The sequence below is a fragment of the Lynx rufus genome, unplaced genomic scaffold (assembly GCF_022079265.1).
Source record: "Lynx rufus isolate CCGP_SWC_20201006 ecotype Redwood Valley unplaced genomic scaffold, mLynRuf1.p SCAF_1, whole genome shotgun sequence".
In the NCBI taxonomy this organism is placed as follows: domain Eukaryota; kingdom Metazoa; phylum Chordata; class Mammalia; order Carnivora; family Felidae; genus Lynx; species Lynx rufus.
In genome coordinates this window covers 196,891,469-196,903,454 of record NW_025814823.1, presented here as the reverse complement: position 1 = coordinate 196,903,454, position 11,986 = coordinate 196,891,469, and the positions used below count along the sequence as shown (strand labels likewise).

The 11,986-nt window shown below is 45.8% G+C and overlaps 2 protein-coding genes across 9 annotated transcripts in view; one reads left to right on the top strand and one right to left on the bottom strand.

Moving 5' to 3' along the window:
- Positions 1-3,769: 3,769 nt before the first annotated feature.
- TIGD6 (tigger transposable element derived 6) lies at positions 3,770-10,169 on the bottom strand. Its single transcript, XM_047092469.1, has 2 exons — positions 10,095-10,169; positions 3,770-7,222 (listed from the first exon to the last, which is right to left on the bottom strand). The coding sequence occupies exon 2, from the start codon at positions 7,137-7,139 to the stop codon at positions 5,565-5,567; it is 1,575 nt and encodes a 524-aa protein (XP_046948425.1). The 5' UTR covers positions 7,140-7,222; positions 10,095-10,169; the 3' UTR covers positions 3,770-5,564.
- A 197-nt stretch (positions 10,170-10,366) lies between these two features.
- HMGXB3 (HMG-box containing 3) overlaps positions 10,367-11,986 on the top strand; it is a 46,293-nt gene continuing 44,673 nt past the window's right edge. For 4 of the 8 annotated variants that reach the window (XM_047092466.1, XM_047092465.1, XM_047092464.1 and 1 more), the window contains exon 1: positions 10,733-10,814. Coding sequence is in view for 1 of the 8 variants with exons in the window: in XM_047092467.1 (XP_046948423.1) it covers positions 10,650-10,814 (165 nt within the window). In the remaining 7 variants the exon portion in view is untranslated. Of the gene's footprint in view, positions 10,815-11,986 lie in introns of all 8 variants that reach the window. The other 4 variants (XM_047092462.1, XM_047092460.1, XM_047092467.1 and 1 more) reach the window with 3 other exon arrangements.

The window sequence follows — 11,986 nt, the reverse complement described above, 5'->3', positions numbered from 1 at the left end:
ATCTCTTTCTTGCCCTGAATGTTCATTTATCTTCAGGACTATGCCACAGCCTGACTAGCTAATCTGTTTCTCCACCACTCAGCCTCCACACTAGTTATCAATTATTTTCTTAAAAAAAAAAAAAAAGAAAGAAAGAAAGGACCTTTGCTATTTCTAAGTGGTTCTCTAGTGTTTTCAGAATAAGTTCAGAACTAATGCTGTAGCCAACGAGGCCTTAAAAACTTTGCCTTTGGGGCACCTGGGTGGTTCAGTCCGTTAAGCATCTATCGCTCAGGTCATGATCTCATGGCTCATGGGTTCAAGCTCCACGTCGTGCTCTGTGCTGACAGCTCAGAGCCTAGAGCCTGCTTCAGATTCTGTGTCTCCCTCTCTCTCTGCCCCTTCCCCACTCATGCTCTGTCTCTCTCTCTAAAAAATAAACAGTAAAAAAAAAAAAAAAAAAAACAACTTTGCCCTTGCTTACATCTTCAACCTCTTGTCCTGCCATACATCCCTTTGCTTGACATAACCTCTGACCTTAGGTGATCCCAAATGGGCCGTTTAAAAATACTGTTATATACGCTCTTGTTACGCTGTTCCTTCCACCAGGAGTTGCCTCCCAGCCCCATATGCCTAGCTTTTTACTAGTCTTTCCAAATACTCCTTACTAAATGTCCCTTGCTCTTGCCAAAATTTCCCACTGAATTCCTCTTCTCTCATGCGGGGTCTCCCTTTGGGCTTCATCTCTGTATATTTTCTAAAATGGCATTTACCATTCTGTTGTTTTTTCCTCTCTCCTCTCCTAACTGGACTCCTTGAAGATAGGGCCATGTATTTCATCCTTAGAGACTTCATGGCCAGCAGTGGGTATAAGGTCCAAGCATGGATACGTTTGGTGGATAGTCAATTCTCTAACATTGCCTCATTTGCGGAGCATGTCTATCTGTCCAGGGTCAATTACACGGCCTGTGGTTATCAATGGTTGGAAAAAGTCACTGGTGAAGGGGTAGATGTGCAATGGGGTGGATCACAAGGTGGTCCAAGTCACAGTTATTTCTTAGTTGCCCGAACAAGTCTCACATCCTGTGTCTTTTCTCTCCTTGTCGTCCTTTTCAATCTTTGCCATGTCAGAGAAATTACACATGGCCGCTTCTAAGGATTCTTCGATTGGCCAAATTTTTCCATTATGTAGTCTTCCTCTGCCCTCTGGTGGCCAGAATGTGCTACAACATTCCGCTTCAAAGAACTATGGCCTCTGGTAGTAGGAACAATTAAGAGGTATGCAACGTTGGAATACATTATCTGAGCCTATTTGTCCTTTTGCATTGCAATTTTCTGGAAAGATTAAATGATAAGGAGTAAAACGGTTCTTGGAATATAACAGGCAATAATTCTTAGCTTCTTTCCTTTTTAATGAAAGAACCCATCTTAAGAACAGGACAAAGAAAACTTGAATTTTATCTAATGATTAGGCTGGGTGGTTCCAGAACACTAAACCCCAAGATCTGTTAGTGAAAAAAAGGTCTGGCAAGGGAGGTCCCTGCCTCTAAAAAGTACCTGTAAAGTTCCAAATAGGGATGGAAACTAATGACCATAGATAGCATTTATAAAATACATAGTCTGGGCCAGGTATACTTTATCCTCTTAACAGCTCGGCTGAGGTAGCTGCCTAGTTCCAGAATATTGGCCTACAGAGTAGATTGGTCAACTGGGGTAAAATAAATCCTCAAGTTGGGGACGAGGGACAGGAGGGTCAGGGAGAAATCATGGCCTGATAAAGACAGCAGACTCAAAAGTGATAATATTAGATTCTTTTAGTTTAAAAAGCAAAGCATCAAACAAAAACCCTAATGTCCAACAGGATCAAAGGTTTATCCAGTGTAAACCAGACCGCAAAAGTTCTGCTTTAGATATGATTTCTATCTAATAGGATCTAATTCATATGATAGATACATTAGAGTCAAGAATGTGAGATTTAAAAAAAAATGTTTATTTTTGAGAGAGAGAGAGTGGGGGAGAGGCAGAGAGAGAGGGAGACAGAGGATCCAAAGCAGGCTCTACACTGACAGCAGAAAGCCCGATGTGGTATTTGAACCCACAAACCATGAGATCATGACTGATCTGAAGTCAGACACTTAACCAGTTGAGCCACCCAGGTGCCCCCTCTCTCTCTTCCTATTTTTTAAAACAAGTTTAGGCACATATTTACTCAATACTACTATATGCAAGGCACTCAAATAAAGCCTTTCATACCAAAGTCTTGTGTGTGTAAATTCTGCAATACCTTTATATGGAAGGAAACAGTTGAAATTCTTCATTATCAAAGAACAGATGATAACCTGGAATAATATATTTGAGGCAAAGATACTCATGGAAAACCTTTGCAAATTCTTTTAAATAGAGGACAGCTCTGCCCTATCTGCAAGTCATTTTCTAGTAGAATCAATGCTTCAAACAGCTTTTTTAAAAGGTGGCATTGACACATTACACATGTATATCAATTTATACACAAATGTTTATTGAAGTGCCTATGAATGCCCAGCACAGTGCTAGGCACCATTAAGGTTACAAGGGTCCCTGCTCCCATGGAGCTTACAGTCTAGTCAAAGAGCCACAGAACATAAACATTTTTTTTTTAATTTTTTTTTTTCAACATTTATTTATTTTTGGGACAGAGAGAGACAGAGCATGAACGGGGGAGGGGCAGAGAGAGAGGGAGACACAGAATCGGAAACAGGCTCCAGGCTCTGAGCCATCTGCCCAGAGCCCGACGCGGGGCTCGAACTCACGGACTGCGAGATCGTGACCTGGCTGAAGTCGGATGCTTAACCGACTGCGCCACCCAGGCGCCCCAGAACATAAACATTTAAGCGTTTGAGTGGTAGAGACAAAAAGTGCCAAGGACCTGAGAGACAGAAGGGTGCTTAATTCCTCAAGAAAGGCTAGGAGAAAGAGGACTCCAGTTAATTCTTGAAGGGCCTTATGTTCAGGGCCTACCTAGGTCGGGAGCAGGGCAAGGCATTCAGGTAAAGGCACACCAGCAGACATGGGGTTGGAGTGGAAGAAAACGGCCTATCCAGGAGCAGCACATACACTGAATTGTAGGGAACAAGCAAGCTAGAAACGTAGGTTGTAGCTAACTCTAGAGGGTGCTAAAACTCAACTGAATGATCGTCTTTTTTTTTTTTTTTTTTTTTTTTAAGGCATTTAGGGGACACCAAAGACACGTGGGCAGGGGCCATCGCATGATGTCAATAGATCTGACATGTGCAAAGTGGACTTCAGGAGAAGAAAGGTGAGGGAAGAAACTCAAAATCATGTCAGTAACCCTGACACAAAATGGTGACCACAGGTAAGGTGCTGACAGTGAGGTGGAACCCCAGGACTCAGCCAGAGGGCACTGTTTTCCTCTCCTAAGTATTAAGGATTTAAAAATACGTATAGTGCTTTTGGGGCGCCTGGATGGTTCAGTTGGTTAAGCGTCCAACTCCTGGTCTTGGCTCAGGTCATGATCTCGTGGTTCATGTGACTGAGTCCCATGTCAGGCTCTGTTCTGACAGCATGGACCTGCATGGGATTCTCTCTCCCTCTGTCTCTAAAAATAAATAAACTTTAAAAAAATTTTAAATAACGGGGCACCTGGGTGGTTCAGTCGGTTAAGCCAATCATGATCGGCTCAGGTCATGATCTCACAGTTTGTGAGTTCAAGCCCCGCAACAGGCTCTGTGCTGACAGCTCGGAGCCTAGAGCCTGCTCCAGATTCTGTCTCCCTTTCTTTCTGCCGCTTCCCCATTCACACTCTGTCTCTGTCTTTCTCAAAAATAAATAAACATTAAAAAAAATTTTAAATATGTATAGTACTTTTAATTATACTAGTTTGTTGAGAAGAAAAATATCCAAAACAAGGTTTTAAAAATCCATTTAAGCATTTTTTTGTGATTGTTGTTGTTTTGTTCAACATGGAAGCAATACTTTCTATAATTAATCTGCTTTATATGTGTTTCAATTAAAATGACTACAGAAATAAAAATCACTGAATTGCCATGGGTTTTTGAAGTAACCACAAAATTAAGCTGTGTGTGTAGGCCGGGGGAGGGGGCGGGCACGGGGGGGAATCTACCCGACAACACTGACAGGTATTGTACATACCTTCTAAAAATGAAACAGATGTCTCACATATTAGGAATAGATACCAGGGTTATAAAGGGTATCAAGGATATTAATAATATCCTTCTTTATGGGAAAGCAACTTTAATATTATAAATGTGGTCATAAGTTTATACAATCCTAAATCACTTAAAATCAACTCAGCTCTAGCAGATATCTCTGAAGAACAAACATAAAGGCATAAAAGTGAAGTAATTTCAGTAAAGGTAAACATAGTGTGCCTTCATCTTAATCATAAAGTCCAGGCTGGATTATCCACAGGTGTGGAGAACAGTGCAAATGATCCAAGTAGAGGATGAGCCAAACCCTGTCACACATGTCCTCGCTCCCACAAACTTCCCTCTCACTTTGTCTGGAAAGTGAGAGGTACACTGGGCCGTATGTTCTCTCCCGTGATCCTGATTAGCAGGATTTTCTGATATTATACCAAAGCCTCCTGCTTTGTATTGTATCTCTTCTTTAATGCACCTCGTATTCCCCTGTGCCCCAGCTCCCTATAAGCAATAAACCTCAAGTATTACAAGATGTGTCAATATGCTAGGTGACTCCTGTTAATTCTTTGGGCACAGATAGATGTACCTCTACTGAATACCTGGCTAACTGGTGGGGCATATAGGAGAAAAGCTAGGAAGGTTGTAGATTACCAAATCAGCAGAAAGGAGTCAACAGATCTAGAATAAGAACAGCTAAGGCTTTTCTTTTTTTCTTTTCTTTTTTGCTAGTTAGTGAGTGGGAGTTTTCAGATGGCCAAACGAAGAGAGAAGTACTAGAATCCAGCTAAACCAGTGGTTCTCAAAGTATGGATCCTGGACCACATCAATATCAGCATAACCTAGGAACTTGTTAGGATTGCAAATTTGGGGGCCCCACCTAAGACCCACCGAATCAGAAAATATGGAGGTGGAACCCAGCAATCTGGGTTTTAGCAAGCCTTCCAAGTGATTCTAAAGGGAGCTAGCATTTGGAAAACACTGAGCTAGACTTACTGGGAAAAAGTTGGCTCTAGCCCCACAGCGTGTTTGACTTTCCTGTGGCCGATCCAATAAACTTTTCTGCACATCGGAATTACCTGGGGAGCTCCACAAACTAATGCCTGTGACCCATCACCAGTGATTGTGATTTAATTGGTTTGGGATAAGGCCTGGGCTTTGCAAATTTTTTTGAAGATCCTCAAGAGACCCTAAGGTGCAGACAACTTGGGGAACCATCTGATGAATCAAAAGATAACACACATAGTAGTCAAATTTCATTTCCAAATACCGTTCAAGGAAGTTTCCTGATTATTTCAGAGGACTGGAACGTTGTCATCAAAATCTTAAAATTTAAGTTCCGTATCCTATCTTTAAAAAAAAAACCAAAACTCACTTTATTCTTGTAAACTACATTTTCTAAATTAAAAGGGACAGTTAATTCCTACATTATTTTGTTTGGAGAAAATCTGTAAGTTTGGAGTCAACAAGAGTTTGTGTCACTTTTCTCATTAAATATTCATCTATGCCATTTAGTTGTCCAAAAACGGCATCAGGAACACCTGCACAAGTGGAAAGGAACTGTCTGAGTTTCTGTACACTTGAGATGGCCTCTGTGATGGTGATTTTTGGCTGCTGTGGTGAAGATGCCTCTCCCTCATCCTCACTTCCAGCTTCATCTGTATTTTCACCAGCCTCTGTGCCCTGGATGACCTCTGTGTCCATCAGATCTTGAGAGATGATAAGGTCATCGTCTGCAGTGACAAAGTCCTGGAAATTTATTTCATTTGGGACACAGGTGGCAATAGCCACGGAGTGCCACAACTCTTCAGTGGCTATCTCTGGTTCACTGGCTGCTGCTTCTGGGCCGGAATCTGTCAGTTCCATAGGGATGATGCCCGCCTTCTGCCAGCATCTCACCACCGTGGACTGCTTGACTGACCACCATGCTGCAGCGATCATGTCAATGGCCTGCCTCATGTCCACTTTTTCTTGATCCTCACTGCTGTGGCGCTTGAGGAGGATCTGTTTCAGGAGGTGACTTCTATATAGCACTTTCATGGTGTGAATTATGCCAAGATTCAGGGGCTGCAGAACGGCAGTACAGTTGGAGGGCAGGTACCCCACCTGAATCCTTTCCAAGCGTGGCAGCATGTTGTGAGCCGAGCAGTTGTCAATCAGCAGGAGGATGCGGCGTTCTGCCCGCTTCATCCTGGCATCCACTTGCATCAGCCACTCGTTAAACAGGTCCTGCGTCATCCATGCCCACCGGTTGGCTCGGTAATCACAAGGGAGGGAATGGACATTCTTGAGACAGCGTGGGTTGGCTGACCTACCAACAATCAATGGTCTCATTTTTTCAGTCCCCGAAGCATTGCAACAAAAGAGTGCTGTCAACCGCTGCTTTGCTTTCTTGCCCCCTCTACAATGGTCCCCTTTAGCAGCAAGCGTGTGCTGGGGAAGCAACTGGAAAAACACTCCTGTCTCGTCAGCATTAAAGATATCATCTGGGCTGTAGTCAGCAATCAGTTTTATAATTTCCCCTGCATGCCACTCGTTAACCTTATCTATTCCTAGACCATTCATTAATCTGTCACTATCCTCTCTACAGACTGCTTTCAAAGCAATTCCGTGGCGATCCCTAAATCTGTTCAGCCAGCCCACACTTGCTTGAAAGTTGTCATAGCCAAGCATGTTGGCCAAGTTTAGTGCTTTTTTCCGAATGACAGAACCAGTCACAAGAATGTTTTTGGCATGGATTTCTCGAAACCAAGCAAAAACAGCCTTATCGATGTCGTCATAGAGAGCGTTTCTCATCCTTTTCCGCTGGGGTCCTACGGATGCCTCCCGGACCTTCTCTTCAAACTTGGCGCGGTCCTTTAAGAATGTAGACAAGGTGGAAGGAGTGATACCGAATTCTTTTGCCACATCGCCTTTCCTCTTTCCCGAGTCTACAGCTTCCACGACTTTCATTTTCTCCTCCAGGGAGAACTGCCGACGTTTCTTGTTCCCCTTGTTTGCCATGTCCGCAGAATGAGGGCCGGGCCACGATTACCAGGGCTGTGTGTGTCCCTCCTGCTGGCTTGTTTTGTCACAAGTGTAGAAAGCTGAGGAGACAAAATGGAGGACCTGTCGGGAACCAAAGATCACAGATTCCCCCTAAACGATGGGTCAGATTTTTCAAAATCCTACTAGGAAATGATAACATAAGGCCCAAATCAAGAGAAAACAGGATTCATACTGCTGCTTTTGGTAGGGATTACTTATTTAGACTCGTAGTATGTTTGAAATAGAAGAGATCTTACAGAGGATCTAGTTCACTTACACTTTCCGAGCTTCTGCAGAAATAATAATAATAATGTCTGCTCTGATATGAGAGTAGATTGAAATAATAGATGGTGAAGAGGTTTGCAAATAGCAGTGTGCTGTATAAATTCAAGGGATTATTTTCTGACTCATTTTAAAAACAGAAACTAAGGCCAAGAGAAGGGCCTACCCAAGTTCATACAGCTCAGATTTCTTGATTCCGAATTCGTGGCATTTCTGCTACTCCATAGTCCTGCTTGAAATGCCAACAAAATGAGATCTTCAAAGCTCTACCCCTATTTGGCTTGGAAGGATTTTCACTGTGGGGATGTTTGTGGTAGCCACACATTCATTTAGTGAATACTTATCGGTGCCAAGTGGCAAGGATATCGTGATGAACAACACAGTCAAGGTCCCCGCCCTTATGGAATATACAGTATGGTGGAGGAGGATCAACAGTAACTGAACAGATAAATAAGAGAATGATAGAGTGTGATATGGCTATGAAAAAAATAAACATGATCAGGCAGTAGCAGTTTTGCTAATTGCCTGTGCAGTTTATCATGAGAGTCCTCACAAGACAGGGGGCTGTGACCTTCTACTGTGACTGCAACTTTCCAAGCGCTGACTTCTATCACCACCTCCACACTTATCTATTCATTCTTGGCATCCTCTACGTGCTAAGCACTGTGCTCGATGCCAGCCATACAGAGATGGATGGAACATAGTGCTCACCATTGAGGAGCGCACCAGGGACTCAGAGAAGACAAGCACTACAGTGTATGGAAAACTATAAAAGAGGTTACAGAGTACTATGAGCTAGAACACAGAAGTGGGGATGATCAACTGGGTGGGGCATGGGCAGTGCACTTCAAAGAGGAAACCACTGATATTGGGTCTGAAAGTATAAACAACTAGGAATTCATGAAACAGAAGGAAATGGTGTAAAGGCAATAAAGTACTATATAAAACAAGATGGCATGGTCAGGAAAAAAAGTCTCTGGAGAAGAAAGCAAGAGCCAAATCATAGAAATTCTAGCTTGATCCTGGGACAGTAAGAGGCCAGAGAGGTCTGTTTATTTGAATGACATGATCATATTTGCATTTTTTAAATGTTTATTTATTTTGAGAGAGAGAGCCAGTGTGAGCGGGGGATGGCAGAGAGAGAGAGAGAGAGAGAGAGAGAGAGAGAGAGAGAGAGAGAGAATCCCAAGCAGGCTCCATGCTGTCAGCACAGAGCCCTACGCAGGGCTTGATCCCACAAACTGTGAGATCATGACCTGAGCCAAAATCAAGAGTCAGACGCTTAACCGGCTGAGCCACCCAGGTGCCCCAGATTTGCGCTTTAGAGAGTCCTTTGGTTGCAAAGTGGAGAATCTGATGGTTAAAATCATTTCCCCAAGAGGTGGCCCTAACTCTGAAGATGAAAGCAAGCTAGCCTAATAGGCCATAGGCGGTTGGGATATGTTAATCTGAATGTAAAGGGAAGCTACTGAAGGATTTTAAGTGAGGAGAAAGATGACTGTTAGGTAAAGAATGGAACTGAAGGGGGTCAGAGAGAAAGCAGGGGAGACTAGTTAGGAGGCTGCTGTGTGAGTCCCAAAGTGAGAGAATGGTGACTGGGATTACAGGAATAGTGGATATGGTGAGAAATAGTCAGTTTGGGTCTATGTTTTTGCAGATCTTGCTGATGGACTGCATGTGAGGTGCAGGGGGAGTCAAAAGGTAACTCCCAGATTTCTGGCTGGAGCACTGAGCAATCCCATGGATGGTGGTACCATTTACTGAGATGAGAACTGATTACCGAGGAGATGGAAACCAATTACTCACGATCTACTTCATAAACGTAACTTGTTACTTTGCATGCTTTACACAGCTTACACACGACAGGACTGGGATTCAACTCCTGGGAGACTCGGCACGAAGTCAGTGTTCTGAACACTTACAGAGTGCTACATACCCTGTTCTGGGAACTACCAGTATCGAGAGGAGACACGGAAAGAGAATGAAGCAAGAGCCAAGCGAAAGTCTCGTAGGTCAAGCTAAGTTTGAATTTTATTCTAAGTGAATGAAAAGACACTAAGTGATCTTAAGCAGAAAGTGACCGAATCAGACTTAACAGTGCAAAAAGATCACTCCGCCTGTTGTGTGGAGAGCAGATGGCAGAGCTACAGGAGAGGAGGTGGGAAGAGACTGCATCAGTCCAGGAGGAAACAATGGTGACCAGGATGTTGGTGACAGTGGTACATGGAGAAAAGTATGCAGATTGGAAATACATTTGCAAGACAGTGAGGGTCGTGCAGGGACTTGTACAAATGTGGAACATTCTGTGACGCTGGCGGGAAAATAGTATACCATTCTTGTCTGATTCCAGACCGTCTCCACTTGGGTCATTCGGCTAGGTTTCACTTCAGGAATTCACTATCATAACTGTGTGTGGGGCAGAAGGACGGATTGGGGGCAGATCACCCGGGTGAGAAGGACAGCTTGATGCGGCACTAACAAGTAAGAATCCTATCCTGAAAAAGCAGGGACAGACTGGGCAAGGCTGGGGTCAGGCCTTGAACACCGTGCTGAAAGGGAGGTGCTGGGGCTCCGGAGGGCCCGACGTGGCTTTGAGAGGTGAGGCGTGGCCTCGACCTCTCACGCTCGGCACAGCCCCGCCCCAGTTACCTGAGCGCCCTACGGCAACGCCCGAGGGCTAAGCGGCCCCGGCGTCCCACCGCGGGCGGCCGCAGCTTCCTCCTCCTCCCGGAACTTCTAGCCGGAAGCAGTCCGTCCGCCTTACCAAGCCCCCTCTAAGCATCTATGGAGTCCCTATGGGCCCGCCTCTCGACTAGGGCTGGACTGTTGCGCTTGCGCAAAGGGTCGCACGCAGTCACGCGCAGGTGGTAGCTTCCGGCGCGCCGCGAGGGCCGCCGGGAAGGGTCTCCCTGGCGATCCGAGGTGTGCTGCTGCCGCTGCTGCCGCCGCCGCGCCGCCGCCGCGGAACCGGTGCTGCGGCGACGCCCGCGTCCCTGCTGTCTTCCTCGGGTTCCCCGGGGCTTGACCCCCGGGGCCCTCGGCAGGCGTCGGTGAAGAGCCTGCGGAGCGAACCTGTGCTCCCGTAGCCGCCTTCCACGACCTCATATCGCGACTCCGAGGAGGGGGAGCGAGAGGAGCTGTCGCGACTCCGCGCCGTGTGTCGCCGGGCGGGGCCGCGGGGCCGGGGCTCCTCCAGCCCCCGGGATGCGCGCGCGAGCCCTCGCCTCCACTTCCTTGTTGCCGCTGTCACGACTGGAGCCGCTTCTCGCCGACAGCGGGGAGCGCGAGTGCGCCGGCCAGCCCCCTCGTCGAGCCCTCGGGCCGGACGCCTCCGGGAATGTGAGCCGCGCGGCGTGCACGCTCCTCCGGGTAAGTCCCGCCCTCGGGCACCTCGCTGCACTGTGCCACCGACCCGCTGGGCCACCTCGAGTCGGGTCCTGCGGCTCTCGGAGTCCTGTTGCCACTTCCACAGAATAGGAGCAGTAAGCCTTAGTGTTCTTCCGCATTCGGAAGGGACGTCTGAGACCCCGAGAGGGGAAAGAACTAGCTCAAAGGCAAGCCATGGCCCCTAGTCGAACCGTCAAAGGCCATCTCGTGAGGTTATGAGGAGCATCTGAAAGAACAAAGTGTCTCCGATTTCACGTATTGCCCTTAATCCTGTTTTACAGATGAGAACAGTGAGGCTGAGAGAGTAAGTGGGTTTCTCAAGGTCATAGAGCTCTGTGTGGATGCCGTTAAAATGGGTAACTTAGAATCCTGATCTTTTGCCTTCTAGAGCTCTTGGTTTTAACCTTTATATTATCCTGCCTTTTTTTGCACTGGTGTATTGAGGCCTAGGGTCTGAAAATCATCTTGGACCCAGGTTAAAATGGGGTAGTCAAACAAGCAAAAACCCAGGGCAATCTATTCCTGCCCCCACCCCAAGGTGGTTGTAATGACTCTGTTTCCTAAATTGTTTTTGCTCTGGGTGCTAAAACCTTCTATGGCATTTTTTACAGATGCTTTCCGGCAGTTACTGCTTTTCTTTGCAAGACTCTCAAGGGCTGAAAAGTCAATTGATTAAGGGCAAAAAAAGGACAGTACCTACATAGCCTTGATTTGAATTCTAGCTACCCTTACCCTGTGAAGGCACTGGTCTGTTAACTTACCCAACCAAGTTGTGGGTTATATTCTCTTCCTGGGTTGCACTGTGACAGAATGCAGGGTTTATTTGTTTTAATGGGAAGGGAAATCATTAAAGTGACACAGAATGAGAAAGAACCTTGGGAATAATGTGTTTTTGACTGGGGGTGTCTTTAAAGTTATAGGTGACACATTGTTTGTCTGCATTTTCTAGGGGAGGGTTTTTAGCTTTCATAGCATTCTCAAAGGTATTCTTGCCTTCCCCAAATTTAGCAGCTTACCTGTTTCAGCTTTTTCATCGCACATAAGGAACAACTGAAATTCGGGGTGGAGTATCGACTTGTCTGAGATCACATGGTTAGAGTTGAGCCTTGAAGCCAGGTCTTCGTGCGCTGCTCAACATGCAGTGCTCTTTTTCT

What these genes read in the sequence shown, in the direction of transcription:
- TIGD6 (XM_047092469.1), bottom strand. Translation starts at nt 7,139, where the DNA reads ATGGCAAACAAGGGGAACAAGAAACGTCGGCAGTTCTCCCTGGAGGAG.